Source organism: Gouania willdenowi, unplaced genomic scaffold, assembly GCF_900634775.1.
Source record: "Gouania willdenowi unplaced genomic scaffold, fGouWil2.1 scaffold_354_arrow_ctg1, whole genome shotgun sequence".
NCBI classification, from domain to species: domain Eukaryota; kingdom Metazoa; phylum Chordata; class Actinopteri; order Blenniiformes; family Gobiesocidae; genus Gouania; species Gouania willdenowi.
The window spans coordinates 448,786-468,137 of record NW_021145116.1 but is presented as its reverse complement, the minus strand read 5'-3'; the positions used below and the strand labels follow the sequence as shown (position 1 = coordinate 468,137).

Here is a 19,352-nt window from a genome sequence, read left to right as displayed (position 1 = left end):
GACTATTGTTCTAATTTGTGAAATATAAATAAAGTTGAATTTAATTGAATTGAGATTCAAAAGTGGTTGAACACAGACATGAACATTGAAGAACAGTCATATGGAGACAGGACCATCTATAAGGGGGAATAAAGGAGAGATTTTTGGGGTCCATCCATAAAGTCAGTAAAATGATGGTCCATTGTTCTATGAATCTGTGATAACCACATTTATTTATTCATCTGAATAATATCCACTGTTATCCAGGAACGTTTATTATTATTATTATAGTCATCTTAAAGATGGAAATCATGGTTTTAATCACTAATAAAATGGTTCAAAGTGAATAAAAATGGTGGAAAAGGAGGTGAAATGAGATTTTAAAAACCACAGAAATTGGTTAAATGTTGCAAATTATAGTGGATAAAAATGGAGAGAAAAAGTGTTAAAAAGGGTTTAAAGTGGAACAATTAGTTTAAACTGGCAAATAATGAGCATGACAAATCGTGAATGTGGTTAAATGAGTAAAATATGGTGAAAAGAGGCTAAATGTCAATATAAATTTAGAAGTGGCAGAAAAGGAGGTTTAGAATGTAATTTAGAGTTGGAACAATTAGTTTACAGTTTTTCTCGATTGCTAAAGCACAATTTCTAGATCTCTGAGCACAATGACCAGTTGCCTAAACACTTTAATAAATCTGGCCTCTAGTTGGCTTAACTATAAACACATTTCACCTCAATCTCCAATTTCACAAAACTCTGAACACATTTGCATTTGCCAAAACACATGTTGCAGAACTCTAAACACATTTGCACTGCTCTAAACACATTCACACTTATGCTAAACACTTTCACACTTGCTAAAACACACTTTTGCTCACACAATGCAAAATGGTAGACTCAGACATCAAAAGTTGAACACAATGAAAGCACGGGTGTCATTGCTTAAACACTGTGACTCAAAATTGAAGACACATGTGACACCATCCATATTGGCCGCTTGAGAATGCACAACGACTCAAAATTGAAGACACCTGCCAATGATGTGACAACACCTATATAGGCCAGTTTAGAATGCACAGTTTGCTGAAGGTGCCAAACGGCAACAGAATGTACAGAGGCGGAGTTCGTGTCAGAGGAGGGCGAGGAGCAGGCCAAGGAGGGCGAGGAGGGAGAGGAGGAGTGCAAGGAGGAAGAGCAAGACAACCACGTACAATCATCACAGATGAAATGCGAGCTACTGTCATTGACCATGTCATTGTCCATGGAATGTCACTGAGAGAAGCTGGACTAAGAGTCCAACCCAACCTCAGCAGGTTCTCAGTGTCCACCATAATTCGGGCATTCAGACAACACAACAGGTATGTACTGTAGTTACTTTGTCTAAATGTTTGTAGCCCACAATCTAAATTGGTTTCACCACATTACGTTTGCTTTGGGAGACTGGACATTTCCATTGATGTTTGTATTGTAGATTGTAAGTCTTTTTTTGAAGAGTGAAAGCATATTTGTTTCTATAGGGTTGAAAGATTGCCACATCATGGTGGAAGGGCTCCCCTATTTACAGCACAGCAAGAGATCCTCATTGTGGACATGGTCCGGGAAAACAACATCATCAGACTCAGGGAAATAAAGGAGAGAGTCATAGCTGACAACATAAATTTTGGAGGTATTGACAGAGTCAGTTTGGCCACCATAGACAGAGTCCTCCGTCGCCAGAAGCTACGCATGAAGCAAGCTTATAGAGTTCCCTTTGAGCGTAACTCGGACAGAATCAAAGAGCTACGTTTCCAGTATGTGCAAGTAAGTATACATACGGGTATACAATGTTGATTGTTCACAGTACAGTGGGTGTACAAGCTCACTGTACTGCACAGTAGCCCACAGTGTACTGTAGTACTCCTTCTGTGACACTACCCATACTCTATTCCTTTCCACAGAGAATCTTGGGGTTGGACGCCATGATGAGACAACATGAATACATCTTCCTGGATGAGGCTGGCTTCAACCTCACCAAGAGACGGAGGAGAGGCCGTAACATAATTGGCCAAAGAGCAATTGTGGACGTTCCTGGCCAACGTGGGGGGAATATCACCCTATGTGCAGCCATGACCTCAGAAGGGCTTCTCCACAGGCAGGCTCTCCTTGGGTCCTTCAACACCCAGCGTCTCCTCACATTCCTGGGAGACCTACGGGACATCCTGATTGACCGTGAGCAGCAGAATCTGGTTCCAGCACAGCCTCCTCCCATCTATGTCATCATCTGGGACAACGTCAGTTTTCACCGCACCAACCAGATAAGAGAGTGGTTCAATATACACCAACAATTCCTCAATGTATGTCTGCCACCCTACTCACCTTTCCTCAACCCCATAGAGGAGTTCTTCTCATCATGGCGGTGGAAGGTGTATGACCGGCAACCATATAGTAGAGAGAACCTCCTCAGGGCCATGGACCTGGCCTGTGATGATGTGGGGGATTACTCAGGCTGGGTCCGGCATGCCAGAGCTTTCTTCCCCCGCTGCCTGGCGAGGGAAAACATAGCCTGCGATGTGGACGAGGTCCTGTGGCCTGACCCCACCCGACGACGTGATGCGCAGGCCCGTGCACAGTCCCCCGCACAGCCCCCCCCACAGGCCCCCGCACAGGCCCCCCCACAGGCCCCTGCACAGGCCCCCCCACAGACCCCATAGAACCTCTTTACTGTAAGAATTTGTGACATGTATCCCCATGTATGCTTTTGTTCTCTTTTGAAATTTGTTTTGGAAAAAGTATGTTTGTACAGGTTGTCAATAAATGAGGTTCCCCTAAAAATAATCTGTGACTTACTATTGATTACTATACAGATGTGATTACTATACAAATGATGGGGTACTGAGAACATCACACCCTGAACATTGTGTTTTCAATTTTATTGAAGTGTGTGATAGATATCCAATAGTGTTTACATTTTTGCAAGCTGTGAGGACCATTTTGTTGTCAAAGTTTGGTTTTGGCCATAGGAGCAACAGTTTTGTGGTGAAAGTTTGGGTTTTGGAGTGAGAGTTTCGTTTTGTAAAGAGACTGCGAGTTTTTGTGGAGCTAGCTTGAGAAAAGTGTTTTGTGTTTAGAGTTTAGAGAAAATGGAGGGCAGTTTCCTGAAATGTGTCCTGACATTCGAGAAAAACTGTAAACTGGCAAATAAAGGGCATGACAAACTGTGCATAAAAGTCATTGAATTGTGATGTAGAAGTGTCAGAAATGGGATAAATGTAGTAAAAATACACAAAAAGGAGCAAAAATTTCAAAAATATTCTTAGTGTCTTAAAGGCATCTGGTGACCCCCTCCCAGTGTCTTGCGACCCCAAGGTTGAGAACCCCTGCTCTACATAGTTTAGGCCAATGTGAGCGCAGAGTTAGAAAAGACCTTGTGTTCCCGTCAAGCACTTATTAGCAATAAATCCATGAATTAGTCCAGCTGTAATTGTTCCTCTGAGAGCTTTGACCATAATTAGAATCAGTGCTCACACAGACATCCTGTAGAACAGCCAGCTGAGAGTTACTGTGCATGGATTGTAATTACATGTAAATGTGACCCTCAAAGTTTGGATTTGAGTGAGAGCTATCTTTGTTATCCTCTATACTCATTTGAGGTCTGCCCCTATCTCTGTAATCCTCTGAACAGAAGAACACCACCCACACCAACAGAGAGAGAGAGAGAGAGAGAGAGAGAGAGAGAGAGAGAGAGAGAGAGAGAGAGAGAGAGAGAGAGAGAGAGAGAGAAGCCACGAGGGAATAATGGAGAACATGTGGCAGAGGGATTTAAAGCGTGAATCTGCCACAGGGCGAGAACAGAAAGACTGAAATGTGTGAGGGGGAGTAAAGACACGCTGTTCACAGGCTCTTGTTAGCAGCAACAGCTGGAAAAACAGCCGTTTGGCAGATGTTTGTTTGGCCACAAAAATACTGGAGCTCCAGGAAAAAACAACAACACAATACTTTTATACAAACCCTGTATAAATGGGACACACTATAGAAATATATAAACACAATCTATCAGTGAGACATGAAAGAACACAGAGGTGATGATGCTCTTTTCTTTGTCTGCTATTTTATTCTGAATATTGTTTTATTTGCATATGCAAATGAGTTTCTATTTGTTTGTTTGTTTCTTTTTTTTTTTTACCAAAATAAAAACACAACCAAAGCATTATTAGCTGTTTTAAACTAGAATACATCATTTCATTGACCAGTTATAGTCACATATATGTTATCACATATCCTGATAAGATTATGGTTATTCCATAAATCATTGTGTAAATTACCAATTACATATCTACAAAATAATACACACATTGAATGAAACTCACAAGGCTCGTTGTTCATATAGTGGTGAGTATGTCTATAGTATTTATATTAAATAATGTTAGTGAACATGTGTGTCACTGTATATTTACTGATACAGGCTCTGAGCTGAAATAGTTAAAGTGGGTGTTAAAATAAAGCGCTCGCTAACAGTGGAGCTGAGATGTTTTAAATTTATATTAATAACCATCCTAATGTTTTGTTCTCCGTGGTGTTGAAGAGTGTAAGCCCTGCTGTTGTGGGCGTGTGTATGTTGTAAAATGATGTCATCATGAGCTTTATTATTTGGATTTAAAGGGCCCGGTCATTTGCCCCGCCCCGGCTCTGATTTGTTCCACTACTGGACACGCCCACTCATGAATATGCATAAGTAGGATGTAAATCAGCCTGTTTGTGTAGAGTTTGTCAGAAAGTGACTTTTCAGAGGCTAAAACTCTGGAAAACAGGTGAGTTTGGGAAAATAAATCTCAAATATTATGTTTTTGTGGTTCTTAGAACAAATGGAGATGAAAAAGAGCATGATATGAACCTTTAAGATAAACTGCTCCATGTTTGGCCCCTGAACTAAAATGAGTTTGACACCCCTGACCTATGGTATTAAAAACTTCTAACAGCATTGACTAATGTAGGGGTGTCATACAGGGGCTGAGTCTGGAAATGTTCCTGGATCCAAAAAATGGTGGAAATGGTGGTGAAATGGGATTTTAAAAACCACAGAAATTGGTTAAAAGTGGCAAATTAGGTGAAACAAAAACAAACAGAAAAAGTGGTAAAAATGGTTCAAATTGTCAATATTGGCTTAAAAGTGACAGAAACGGGGGTGGCTGGTAGGGGTATTGGTAATGTCATTTAAAAAGTATAGAACAATTAGTTTAATCTGGCAAATAATGGGCATGACAAATGGTGAAAAGAGGTTAAAGTGACAATAATAGGTCAACATATGTGACATTAGGTGTAAAAGTGGTTGAAAGGGTTTATAAGTGATGAACATGTCTGGAAAAATGTGGGAAAAAGTCATTTAAATGTGATGTAGAAGTGTCAGAAATGGGAGAAATGTAACAAAAATACATTAAAAGGAGAAAAAATATGGCAAGAAAAAGTGATGAAAATAGGTTCAAATATGGTGAGTTTGGTGAAGTTGCACAAAAAGGGTAAAAAAAAGCAGAAATGGGCTAAAAAAAAATGAAAATTCTTCCTGCTTTTTCTTCCTCCACTCATTGTGTTTCCAGGTTCTCTTCCATCTGTTTCCTACAGTTTTATCTGCAAACATGTCCACAGTGAGTCGTCCCTGACAACCAACCTGTCCACGTGTCCACCATTAACGGGAAAATAAACCATCCCGGGCTCAGAGTGGAGCCAACCTGTGGTTCAGGCCCTTTTCTGAAGCCGTCTGTCACTTCCACAGCACACCTCACTTCTGTCCTCACACATATCCTGCACAAACGTTGTTGTTTTGGAAACTGTTATTAGAACAAGAGAACATATGAATATACTGTATTATATCTAACTTGAAGTATTAACATGTGCAGCAATAAAAACAAGATTTTTCAACAACAAAAATCTCTCTTAAAGCTCAAACAAAGCTGTTAAAAAACAAATATTTAGATTTCACATGTAGCAACTTATTACTACGGAAAAAAAATCATTCACAACTGTAGGTTTTTGAAAATTAGCTCTTGTTATTGAAGTAAAAACGTTTGTCAAACTATTGAATAACCATTTGTCATTATAATCAAAATGCCCGTTGTGCATTTTTAATTTACCTGTGCATTTACTCTCTATTTTTTCTTTATTATTCTTGCACTACATTTACATCTTCTCTTGCTGCTCTGACTTCAAAATAAAAGCCCAAACAGTAACTAGTTGTCATTTAGATAAGAAGCTAAAGGTAACAAAAAATGGGTGCACACAATTGTACATGTTCTGTGTAATTTTAATTTACTTTTTATTGTTCATTTATTTTTCTTGCACTACATTTACATTTTCTCCTGCTGCCATTACTTCAAAATAAATTCCCCCCAAAATTGATTAGTTACCATTTAGAAAAAAAGCTTTAAAAACGAATTAAAAGAAACAAAAATAGTCAGATAAAATATGGGTGCACACATTGTACACATTTTTAAAAATCAATTCAATTCAACTTTATTTATATAACGCAAATTACAAAATAAAAGTCATCTTGAAGAGCTATTTACCAGTGCATTTATTTTTTAATTTTCTTGGACTACATTTACATTTTCTCATGCTGCCCATACTTCAAAATAAAACCCCCCAAAGTAATTGTCATTTTGATAAAAATCTTCTTTTATTTAACAAAAATAAATTAAAAGTAACAAAAAATGGGTGCACACTATTGCACTCGTTTTGTGTTATTATAATTTACATGTGCATTTTATTTCTATTTTCACATTTCCATCTTTTCCTACTGCTGTTACTTCAAAATAAAATTCCAAAAAGTATTTATTTGTCAATTAGGAAGAAAAGATTGAAAAACGAATTAAAAGTAACAAAAACTAGTCAGAAAAAAGGCTTTTTGTTGCATTTTATTTTGGTAATGAACCCCTTTAACAGCTCACTTGGGTTTATTTTGAAACATGACAACAGGAAGCCTTATTTCAGTAGTTCTGCTTAACCATAGCGTCTCTCTCTCTCTCTCTCTCTCTCTTCATCCCCAGTGTGAGTGAGTGTCTCTCTACCAGCCGGTGCAGAGCCTCCTCAGCCCGGGGACACATCACAGCACAGCCGGAGAAACGCGGAGCAGACACGGACACATCCCGCTCAGACATGCCGGTCCTGGTGCTGTGGCTGATCCTGGGCTACACCTGGGCCGTCCATGGGAAAGGTAAGCGTTCTAATATCATTATTAAATATAAGTACATGATAGAAGGAGAGCTGGTGTTGCATAAGTTGCTGCATGGGGAATAACTACAGTTTTTTATGCTTGGATTTCTGCTTCTTTTGACATTTTATAACAAGTTATTACAGTTTTATGGAGGCTTTCTAAGCAAATAGCAGTTTGTTCTATTTTCATGTTTTATAATGGGTAATGTTGTGCAGTTTATTTGAAGTTTGTAACGGAATTTGTATAATTTGTTTGTATGAATTTAAACTAAATAACTAAAACAAGGACATGAAATGTATAAACTCTATGTTTAGTGTATAATGTTAAAAAAATATAATAAAGATGTAATTAACTATTGAATATTTAAAAAAAAAAAAAACCAAACTGAAACAATATGATTTGATATTTTTCAATCTGATCTGAAACAAACTGTATCTACTAAACGATGTTTGAGGTGATGTCCTCATTCTTTTTGTGTGTGTGAGGTATTTCATATTTATGTGTAATTGTTTGACCTAGTTAGTCATATATAATCCTAAAAACAGGGATAACTTATATTATATTAAGCTGTTTCCTATTGTGCAAAATGATTATTTTCTAGAGATGGGCAATATTATCAGCCCAACGATATTTTCAGCCGATATTAGCCATAAAATGTCCATACATAGATAAAAAAAATGTTATTTTTGCTGTTTGAGACAAAATAAAAATGAATTTCTCCCTTTTACCCAATACTAAAGTTTAATAATTATTCTTATGTTGCACAGATGATGTTTATTTGTGTAAATAATTCCAGTATGGCTTCACATACTTCCATAAGGACCTAAAATGAGTTGTGGGGGAACAGTTAATATTAGAAATTGCAAATGTTTTTTGGCAAAAAGCTAATATGGAACATTCCTAGTATTTTCCAAATACCATGCATCAGGGTTACTGTGCTATCTACTGCCCCCTACTGAGCATTTATATATTCATCTTGATTATGTCTAAGAAACTGATGCTAATCTAATTTAAATAAGCTAAATAACTATTGAAATAACACATGTTAGATTGACTTTAAAATGAGGAAATATTGGAGAGTTTTGCACATCTTATTCTTTATTCTGCCATGGACAGTTGGTGCTTATTTATAGGGTTGGAATCCACATTTTCTCCTTTAATCTTGAACCTTTTTAAAAGCTGAGGTTTTATTTATTCAGAGCCAGATGTTTTTCACAGAAACCCAGACACTACTGTACGTTAGCGTCAGAATATACAGTAGGACAAAAGCAGAGACAAGACCACACCCACTTATCGGGAGTTTAGAAAAACACTTGTAGTTTCATAATGTCCGTTAATAATTTTAAAACAAAAAATAATAATTTACTCAGTTATAATTGGGTGTAGAAATGTAACGTTTAACTTTACTTCTTTTAAATGTACTTAAGTACAAGTAAATTGACTGATTTAAAAATATACTCAAAAAAGTACAAGTACCCATAAAAGCAACTCAATTACAGTAAGTACTTATAATCCATTACTTTCACCTGTGTAGATGTGTTATAGCATCATTTACAGATGTTATTTACATTCTATTTACCATTTATCTACATCAACAAGCTGTGGAAACATTTTGACTTGAATGTGCATTTTATTTATGATTCTTACTACATGTTTTTTCTTTATTTTTTATTAATAAGTTTATATTATTATTCACCTCTTTTTCAAGCCTTTAGTGCACGAGTCACTCACTCTGCTTTTTTTATCATGACTCGTGTATTTGTGTGTAACAACGTTTGTTTTATTCCAGTGAGACAAAAATAATGTTACAAATTTAAGAAAATTAACCTGAATTATAGATTTCTGTAAATTGAGATGAGATTAAATGTGGTAACATCATATCAAACAGGGGGTTCTCAACCTTGGGGTCGTGAGACACTTGGAGGGCGTCCCCAGCCTTCAAGAAATAAATATTTTCTGAACAATTTGAGCCTATTTTTGCTTATTTTTACCTTTTTTTCTACAACTCCACCAAACTGATATTTTAACATATTTTCATCACTTTTTATTGCCATATTTTTGCTCTTTTTAATGTATTTTTGCTACATATCTCTCCACATGTCTGTTGAACCAGTATTTTGGGGGGGGGCTGAAAGGTTGAGACCCACTGATATACAGTACGTAAACAATGTTGTTTTGATGATTTTTTATTGCAACAGGTATTCTCTTTTATTATCATACTAGAAACACAAATAGTTTTTACATAAATCTGCTTTTGTTTTGCATTTAAAGTGTTGGAAACAATAGCCATGACATTAGGAGTAGTTGTTGTTGTTCCTAATGGTTGGTTGGAGCGTGATTTAAGGAGGATTCCTGTGTATGGTAATCGATTAGTGCTGGGCCGTGATGCTGTTCATTCCACTTACATCATCCTTCTTTCCTTTCTCTCTCTCTCTGTCTATATATATATATATATATATATATATAATGTACGCACACACACACACACACACACACACACACACACACACACACGTACACACACAGCCTCACAAACGCACACATGTAGTCTCACTAATAGACACGGCGCTAACTGCTGTTTCCAATGAAGGGCAGAGGTGGTTTACAGTGCTGATAATTGGGTCTCTGGAGTGAAGGTGGAGCTGCTGACGGAGCTCAACTTAAATGTTTATATAAGACCCTGTAGACAGCACTGAGTGACATCACTGGGGTCAGAATCAAAATTGAAAAGAAATGTTGTATTTAATTGTTTGGAAAATAGTAGGATTTGTTTGAGTGTAGTTTAATACCAGATAAAAGAAGAGATCAATGGTTGGACTCAAATATTATAACTGCTTTTTATTTTTGGTATTTTTTCTGATTTAAAGTGAAAAAAACAAAACCTGTTGAAATCCTCAATATTCATTTCAAGCAGATTTATATCTATATATTATATATATATATATATATATATATATATATATATATATATATATATATATATATATAGACATTTCTGGATTGTGGAATGATTGATGTGCCCTGTGCAGAAATTCAAACACATACAGTATGTACAATGATAATGTAGAAATGACCAAATGACAGTTATTAGCACCATTACATTTATGGCTTTCTGAGTGTGTACTAACCTCACTAAAATTAAAGCATTGTAATTGTATAAATTAATATTCATGTTTCAAAGAAGATATCAATTTTTTTATTTAGCGCTGACATTCAAACAATGCACATTATAATAATATAATATATATAATAATATAATTTAACTGGATCCCACTCATGTATACATTCAATAATAATGTCCATGCCTGTAACTGTAGCTTCTGAAAGAGTCAAATGAAATATGTTCTCTCATCATAACACAAAGTACATTAAAGAGCTTTATTACAGTGACTCTGTGAGCGCTGATCTTTCCTGTGGGCGTGTCCAAGCAGGTTCCTGTGGGCGTGTCCAAGCAGGTGCTTTAATCCCATCGAGTGATGATCTTTATAACGTGGACCAAGTACAGTTACAGAGTATCTCTGTGAAACATGCACTCTACACAGTCTATAAGACACGTACATTAGCTTGTTTCAACACGTCAACCGTGGTGTTTGGTCGGTTGTTCCGGTGAACAAAAGTCGTCTTCAGTGGCTGAATTTTTACAAATTTGACCTAAAACCTTTGAAATGTCCTTTTTAGTAGATCTATGTCTAATAAAACTAAAATTATTTAGCACCATATTTGTTTTATGAACTTATAAAAATAGGACTAGTTTACAGTTGGAGAGCCTGTGTGCCGCCATATTGAAATGACATCATTGGTGACGCCAATCGCCCCTTTTAATTTATTGAGTTCTATATGAGGTGAAGGATTCAGGATCATTTAGAAGCTTTTTCAGTCAAAATAACAACTTGTGCTGATTTTAAACCTCTGTGATCACAGGGGGCGACAGTTCCATCTCCGGTGTTTCATAGACGGTATGAAGAAGAGAAGAAGAGTTCCATGCATGTAAATACAGACAACTCATTAATGCTGACCCAAGTAAAATCTGTCTGATGCAAAGAACCGCCGTTATGTCAGAAACGGTTAAAGCTTTGGTTTTATGGTTTAAGTCTGGATTTTTTTATCTTCTTCTCTTCTTCATGGCATCTATGGAACAGCAGAGTTGCAACTGTCGCCCCCTACGGACATTTCAAAGGTTTTAGGCCACATTTATAAAAACAGTGGAGGATCATTTAAAATATATTAAAAAGACAATTTCATTTAGCAGACCTTTTTATAACACAGTTGATGGACCAGGTTGATTCCATAACCTGTTACATCATAAAGCATAAAGAGTGCAAAGCTCAAGCTCTCCAGCCTTTCACGGTTATTATCGTTCTCCTTTTATACATTGATCCAATCAACAATTGAACCCTTTTGAAAAGTTCTGTATCGACTTTTTCTTTTTAAAAATAATGATTTTCATCTGACCTGGTTATTGTTCTCTCAAAAGACTTTCATCAGAAAGGATCAAAGTATTATTCCAGTCGTACATGTAAGAAGCTGAGTTTTCTCGTGCGTGCATCGATATTACAGACTTTAAAAGTTCACTGGAACACTTTAACGTTGAGGACAAAGGTTTTGTGTTGAATAGAAGTCTGGGAATAGATAGAAATAAAAACAGGTGATCTGCAGGTTACAGATCAAAGAGAAACAAAGGGATCATAAAAGTCACATAAATCCACTGGATTTATGTGACTTTTCTCTGGAGCTGGAAAACACACAATGTCAGGTGTTGTGGCTCTGGTCATTCTTACAGTAAAAGATACGTTTTCTGTTTCTCTTTCTCTCTGACTCCACATCCCTCTGTGCTGTTCGTTCTGCTCTGTTGAGCTGATGCAATTCATAGGGCAAATGTCACGGAGAGAGAGAGAGAGACAGAGAGAGAGAGAGACAGAGAGAGAGAGAGAGAGAGAGACAGAGACAGACAGAGACAGAGAGAGAGAGAGTTTTTCTTATTTCCATGCTTGAGCAGTTTTCTTCCTGATTTCCAGAGCTTTTCCTTCGTGCTTCTCTTCACAGCTGTGAATTCAATTCCAAAGGTTTAGAGGCTTAAGTGAGATGTATAAATAAATAGACAGACTTTATTCTGGATTATTTCGTCGTGCCTCATTCTTGAGGGTGTCACATTCCCACTTCAGCCTGAGAATTAGCATCTCACCCTTTTCCTCCCAACGGCTTAGATTTACTGTCTTTTAAAGCACTGGTTCTCAACATGTTCAGACCACAACCTCCAAAATAAAGGTCCCATAGAGCAGGGACCCTCCAAAATAAGGTCCCAGAGAGCAGGGACCCTCCAAAATAAAGGTCCCATAGAGCAGGGACCCCCACTGTATCTGAAGGTGGTTGAACACAGACATGAACATTGAAGAACAGTCATGTGGAGACAGGACCATCTATAAGGGGGAATAAAGGAGAGATTTTTGGGGTCCATCCATAAAGTCAGTAAAATGATGGTTTATTGTTCTATGAATCTGTGATAACCACATTTATTTATTCATCTGAATAATATCCACTGTTATCGTTTATTATTATTATTATAGTCATCTTAAAGATGGAAATCCTGGTTTTAATCACTAATAAAATGGATCAAAGTGAATAAAAATGGTGGAAAAAAGGAGGTGAAATGAGATTTTAAAAACCACAGAAATTGGTTAAAATTGCAAATTATAGTGGATAAAAACAGACAGAAAAAGTGGTAAAAAGGGTTTAAAGTGGAACAATTAGTTTAAACTGGCAAATAATGAGCATGACAAATCATGAATGTGGTTAAATTGGCAAAAAAAATAAATAAATCATGAAATATGATGAAAAGAGATTAAAAGTGACAATAATGATCAACATATGTGACATTAGGTGTAAAAGTGGTAGAAATGGTTTATAAGTGCTGAACAGCCTAGTAATAACATTAACTTAGCATTAGCATTAAGCTAGCAATAGCATTAGCCTAGCAAAAAAATAAACCTAGCAAAAAAATAACCTAGCATTAGCATTCACCTAGTATTAGCATTAACCCAGCATTAGCATTGACCTAGATTAGGCATTAATCTAGCATTAACCTAGCATTAGCATTAACCTAGCAATAGTATTAACCTAGCATTAGCATTGGCATTAGCCTAGCATTAGCATTAACAAGTTAAAAGTGAAAAAAAGGTTGAAAACAAGGTTAAAAAAGGCCATTGAAATAATACTATATATTAATGACTTATGGACCAACTTTTCCTTCCTCTGATCTTTCTCTTAAAAAGTTCTAGAAAACAATCAACATTTTTCCCTTTGTGTAATGATGTGTGTGTAATGATGTGTGTGTAATGATGTGTGTGTAATGATGTGTGTGTAATGATGTGTGCATCATGGCTCGTGGCAGTAATTTATGAATGGTGATCCTGAGCTGAGAGGCAAATATGTTAATCAGAGTTGATATGCAAATGAAGGTCCTAATTTGGGGCGTTAATTACTCCTCACAGCTAGTGTGTGTGTGTGTGTGTGTGTGTGTGTTGTGCTAATCCACGGCCTCGGTGGAGCTTCTCGGTCAACAGAGCTCGGTACGTGTTGGATAAACCATACGTGTGCACAGTGTGGATAGCTGCACACTTCACTGTTGACACATGCACGTACTTTATTTAGATGTACTTTAAACTTTTCAAAGTAATGTATTTAGATTTTTGACATTTGCATAATAAATAAGTTGCGTTGTAGCAGACGTAGATGTTGTCATAGAGTGAAAGAAGAGGTTAGAATATTAGACAAATACTTTATTCATGTGTGAGTCACTCTCACTACACAGTAAATACGTATCACTGTGATGATATATTAAAAACAACAGATTTATATGTACAGCAGAAGAAAGCTTTGGTGCAAACTGTTCAAAATGTCTTTAAATTGCTTGGTCTTTGATTAGTTTTGTAAGTGCTTAAAATGTAATAATAATAAATAATAGTTTCATACAGTTTAAATCAGTATTTATATCCAGCCTATGAGGAACAGCTTTCATAAGTTAACTATTAGATACTGTATGTAATATACTGTTTCCTAATATCAAAAATGCATAAGTCATTTTTTGGCCATTTTGAAATTCTATTCTCAAATTTTGATAAATGTTTTTTTTTTTTGTTGGTACTATTATTTAAAAATTATGTTTTTAAAACTTTTATTTATTTATTTTAAATAAAACAAAATTTAATAAAAATGCATGAGTTAGACATAAAACTATCAGTGATTTGTAATATTGTCATGATAATATCAAAAGTGTATTAACTTTTGACACATTGACACATTTAACTTATTTAAAAATTAAATTTTTTAATTGTATGTTTTATTTAAAAAATGCAAAATGGCCAAAAATGACTTTTTTTTTTTTTTTTAATGAGGGTGACGATAAATAATTGACTGAAAACAACTTGTGAAACTTCTAAAAAAACATTTAGTTTGTATATTACTGTTTGGTCACACATAATTTGTATAGCAGAGTAATATTTATCTATAATGTGTCCACATAAAATAAGCTACATTAAAAGCCTCTTTGAGGTATTTCTTCTTATTTAATATTATAATCTCTCTCTTTGTAAGTGCAACAAGTGAGTTAATCATTAATCTTTAATACATAAAGATCCCAAAAAAGCCCAGAATTCCAGATGTGACTGTAGTTGTGACTAAAGTAATCAGATTAGATAACCTGATAGAACATGAGTAATGTCAAGTATAAAGAACTATAATAAACTCTATTACTTTTACACACCAAAGGATTTATTTATGAAATGTTTCTCACCAACATATAAATATTAATTCAGTGACCTTTATGGTTGCTCTTTAAGATTAAATATAAATCTGCTACGAGTCGACTAGTGCAGAGCTGGTGTGTTTATTCATATTCATACTAAAAGTGATTATAATGCAAAACTGAATGTGAAAATATCTTGTTTTCCATTAGAGAATGTGTTGGAATGTGTGTGATAATGTGTTTTTTTATATGTAGAGTAATACAGGCTAAAATAACCAAAGCTACAAAGTAAAGCTCCTCTAAACATTGTTTTATTCTCAATTCAATGCAAGCGTATGATATTCAGCGTGTTCATACGTGAGCTACTGTACACTGGTTTTTGCTTTGAAGATTGAACAGAATTAAATCACAACATGCTCAGCCTCTCACAGCTGTCATCTCCTTTATCTCTTTGTAGTTGGTCCAAAGCATCACTGCATGTTCTAAACGGGGTTGGATTTCTCTGTTGCTTTTTGTTATTGTAATTTATGATTGTAAAATGAACAACAAAGTGAGGCTATACACACTTCAGCATCAGAGTTGCTTCAGCAAATCACAGCGTAAAAAACAACACTTTGCCTACAAAGTGAATTTAAGTGTGACTATAAAACACAAAGAGTTGCTTTAGAGCAGGGATGGGCAACTATTCTCACTGCAGGGGCCACAAAAATGTGATTATCTGATCCAAGGGCCATAATATCAACATTTGTGTCAGCATCCATCTATAAAGCAAGGAATCTGTGTGTGTGTGTGTGTGTGTTCCTCAAATATCTCTGCGAATCGGGATCAGATTGATCTGAGACTTTCAACATGGCTGCTGCTTGGTTCTAGAGAGTGCAACGTTAGATTTGTTTGGACTACAATGATACCGTTAATAAATAATTTCATAAATGCTTTAGAAATTCTGTGTTCATCTAAACTGACTGATGTGGATAAATGACACTGAGGAGATCTGGATCCACGAGGACAACAAACTGGAATGGGTATAGATGGGGTTCAACTCCCTACAGTGTCCTTGCTCAAAGCCAAACTATATGAAAACAAAAGTTATCACTGTACACATTACACAACAAACCTAAATGTCCCTGACGTCCCACCTTCAAACAACCTCATTTAACCATCCATGAAAAATCTACTGGCTCCTCCCACTTTATTATAGCTATACCTACTTCCTACGGTCACTGACCTAGTTTAGAATAATGACCAATCTGAGCTTTAATACAGGAAAGATCAAAGGGTTAATGATTTCATTCTGTGTATTATTCTGTCATTTTTTGTATTTAATTTACTATTTTTTAATTTTGTGCCTGTACTACAAAGCTGGATTTCCTGTTATTGAGCTAAAATCCAGGATTTTTTGTGTGTGCTGTACTACGACGCTGGTTAACTTTTTGGTTCTTTTTTCTTTTGTGTGTTTTATAATGTATTTCACTGCTTTTATTATTGTGTTTTATTGTAAAGTGTCATTGGGTGACCTGAAAGGTGCTTCTAAATAAAAAGAATAATTATGACTGTCATTACTGCAGTAAATCACTATGGTAACCCAGGCTGAACAGCTAACCTGGTTAACAGATGAGTACTAAAGCCCCGCCTCCTGACCAATCAGTGGATCAGATCTGACAGCTAACAGTACAGAGAATATTTATGGATAGATGCAATCCTTTCATTTACATGATGGCATGCGATTAGGGCTGGGAGATATGGACCAAAACCGATACCTCAATATTTTTTCTCAAAATAGCGATATACGATATAAATCTCAATATTTGTAACTCAATGAAGTCGGACCAGAAAAAAACTATTCTGAGTTAAATTTGCTGATGTAAAATGCCACTCAGACACATTTATTAACACATGATTGTACATGGTCCCTCTACAAATAAATAATAAATAAACAGCTGTGCAATATGTGCTACTTTTGTCTTTTTCTCCTGTAAGGGACAGCATGTGTGAGTGAGTTTAGGGAAAGGTTGCACTCAGTATTTCATCAAACTGTGCTTTTCATGCTGTTCTAAGAAGTAGTGAAAGCAGCGACAAAATGAGATATGAAATAAAAATATACCATTATAGGCAATATTGTACTTTTCTATATCCTCAAAATAGAAAATTCGATATATCTTGAATCTCGATTTATTGCCCAGGCCTAGATCCTATAGCAAAATATATAGAAAGGTATTCATTGTTATATAGCCTCATTCATTCATTACACTGTTAAGAGCCTCAGATAATACAAGCTGTATAAAATACATATAATGTCTACATTATGTTGTGAGTTGTATGAACGCAGCATTAGACTGTACCCAATATGATGCCGATACATGAATAGAAAAGCATCTGTGCTGTAATAAAGTGAAACATCAGTGTGCCCGTTTATTTTCTGATTAATTAATATTGTATAATCTCACAATTTTACGGAATAACGTTCTGCAATTTTCCATCCTGCTTTCCTTCCTTCCTGCTTTTTCTGGTCTGAATTGTGGATTTACTGGTAATTCTTCATATTTTTAAGAATTATTCCTCATTCTGATGCAAGTTGCTCTGCACGGATTCTTTTTTAATTTATTTATTTTATTATATCACCCAACAGACAGACAAAATCTCAAAAGATACACTGCACCTTTCCATGAATCTAAGGCAAAACAAAAGAAAAAACAACAACAAATCTACCAGAACCACCTGGCTTAAGTTAACGTGTTGTTAACCAGCTTCGTAGTACAGCTGCTCTTGGATTTTGAATGCTAACGGAGATTGTGTATTTTTGTTGTCGTTTTATACATTTTCCTGTTATTTTTGTGTATTTGTGTAGTCATCTTGGTTGTTTACTTGGGGAGTTGAATGTGTCTGTGGGAAAAAGTTTTAATTTTCACAAGTTATTTCTGTTTTCCTTCCACTAACTTTCCCTATAGTCCTCATTTCAGATCTGTTTCTTCTGCATCTGTTATGCGATTCAAATTTGAGCGAATGATTGCAAATAGCGCCTCTTCACCTCTCAGTTCTCTTTGAAATTCCATTTCCTCGTTCCTTTGTGAAGCTTCATCCTCCTCTGTTTGAAGAGCTTGAGTGCATCTTTGTCGCTTGTTTTTTCACTTCATTCTTGTCTTTCATGTAAAAAGGATTTTGAACCTTTGTGCACATTAAGACATGTAAGAAATGGACACATTTTGAAGTTTTACTATTTTTTCAGTGACATTTTTATGTAGATATCTCAATATTTATTAATGTATAGAGTACGAAACAGTTTGAAAGTGAGCTAAACATGTGAGAACACTGGGTTTCATCCTAGTTATTAACCTTTATTATTCAAATTATAACACATGAACATGAAGATCTTTCTTCTTTCATTCTTCATTAGGAAAACGTCCTGAGTTTCCGCAACAATCCAGTTTTTTGCAGGTTTACAGTTTAACAAAAGGTACAATAAAAACACATTGATTGTAGTTTTATAAAATTATTTTCCTAACTAAATTATAGAAGTATTTAAAATTAAGGCACAAATCAACCAAGAGATGAGAAACAAATTCAATGAAATCATATTTTTATATTTTTTACATGTATTTTATGGCTGGTTTAAGAGATGGATCAAAACTGACTCAGACTCAGTAATTGTGATTAATTGTAATTGAACTTTAGTAATTGAGAATGTAATTGTAATTTATTTCAGAGGGAACATTTTAATTGTAATTGGAAAAAATGGTCAACGTAATTGTAAATGAGTTGTAATTGAAAACAAAATTGTAATTAAAAAAATGGAACTAACTCTGATAGGGTTGATATAAGAATGTGATTTCTTATCAGATTAGTGATACTTTTAATGTTTTCTTATTCTATATATTGGCTATTAGTAAAATAATCAATCAGCTAATAAACTGTAAATTAATCATTTCTTGCTACATGTAGGTTTGGTTTTACAAAATGTCTAGTTTCTGAGAATCGTCTTGGCTACTGAAAATGCTAAAATATAGTTTTCACTTGTAAAAAAAACAGAAAAATAAGAATTACTTTCTGAAACTTAAAGGGGACATATCATGTTAAATCCACTTTTTTAGCCCTTAAATGCATTTTGTTGTATATTTAGCGTGTTTAGAAGTACAGAAAAGTTCAAGTTAGTCTCTTCAGGTGCTCCGTAGATATCTTTATATTCTGTTTTGGTCATATTTTTCAATCTGTTTTGATTTTTCTATTCTCTATTACATTTTTTGAACAATAACGTCACAGTATTTGCAGCAGAACTGCCACATTAGTTCATCAACTCCAGGTCCAACACTTCGAGCAATCCGCCATTTTTATTTCTGGCTTTTATTTTGTAGTCCAAGCTCCAGGATGCAGAAGTTACGAGAGGATAAGTCAAAATGTTGGGTTGTTGGATGTAGTAACCCACACGCTTCATTACACCGTCTCCCAGCATCA

At 35.4% G+C, this 19,352-nt stretch overlaps 2 protein-coding genes across 3 annotated transcripts in view; both read left to right on the top strand.

Annotated features, from left to right (window-relative positions):
* The first annotated feature begins 602 nt into the window (after positions 1 to 602).
* LOC114459825 (uncharacterized) lies at positions 603 to 2,796 on the top strand. Its single transcript, XM_028441974.1, has 3 exons — positions 603 to 1,340; positions 1,500 to 1,782; positions 1,920 to 2,796. The coding sequence occupies exons 1-3, from the start codon at positions 1,054 to 1,056 to the stop codon at positions 2,670 to 2,672; spliced, it is 1,323 nt and encodes a 440-aa protein (XP_028297775.1). The 5' UTR covers positions 603 to 1,053; the 3' UTR covers positions 2,673 to 2,796.
* A 4,213-nt stretch (positions 2,797 to 7,009) lies between these two features.
* The window catches only part of clstn2a (calsyntenin 2a), a 188,436-nt gene continuing 176,093 nt past the window's right edge, over positions 7,010 to 19,352 (top strand). For both annotated transcript variants that reach the window (XM_028441969.1, XM_028441971.1), the window contains exon 1: positions 7,010 to 7,165. In XM_028441969.1, the coding sequence (XP_028297770.1) occupies positions 7,108 to 7,165 (58 nt within the window). In that variant the 5' untranslated portion in view covers positions 7,010 to 7,107. The remainder of the gene's footprint in view (positions 7,166 to 19,352) is intronic.

What these genes read in the sequence shown, in the direction of transcription:
- LOC114459825 (XM_028441974.1), top strand. Translation starts at nt 1,054, where the DNA reads ATGCACAGTTTGCTGAAGGTGCCAAACGGCAACAGAATGTACAGAGGC. An exon ending in GCATTCAGACAACACAACAG is followed by an intron (nt 1,341 to 1,499) that starts GTATGTACTGTA and finishes TTGTTTCTATAG; the next exon opens with GGTTGAAAGATTGCCACATC. An exon ending in TACGTTTCCAGTATGTGCAA is followed by an intron (nt 1,783 to 1,919) that starts GTAAGTATACAT and finishes TCCTTTCCACAG; the next exon opens with AGAATCTTGGGGTTGGACGC.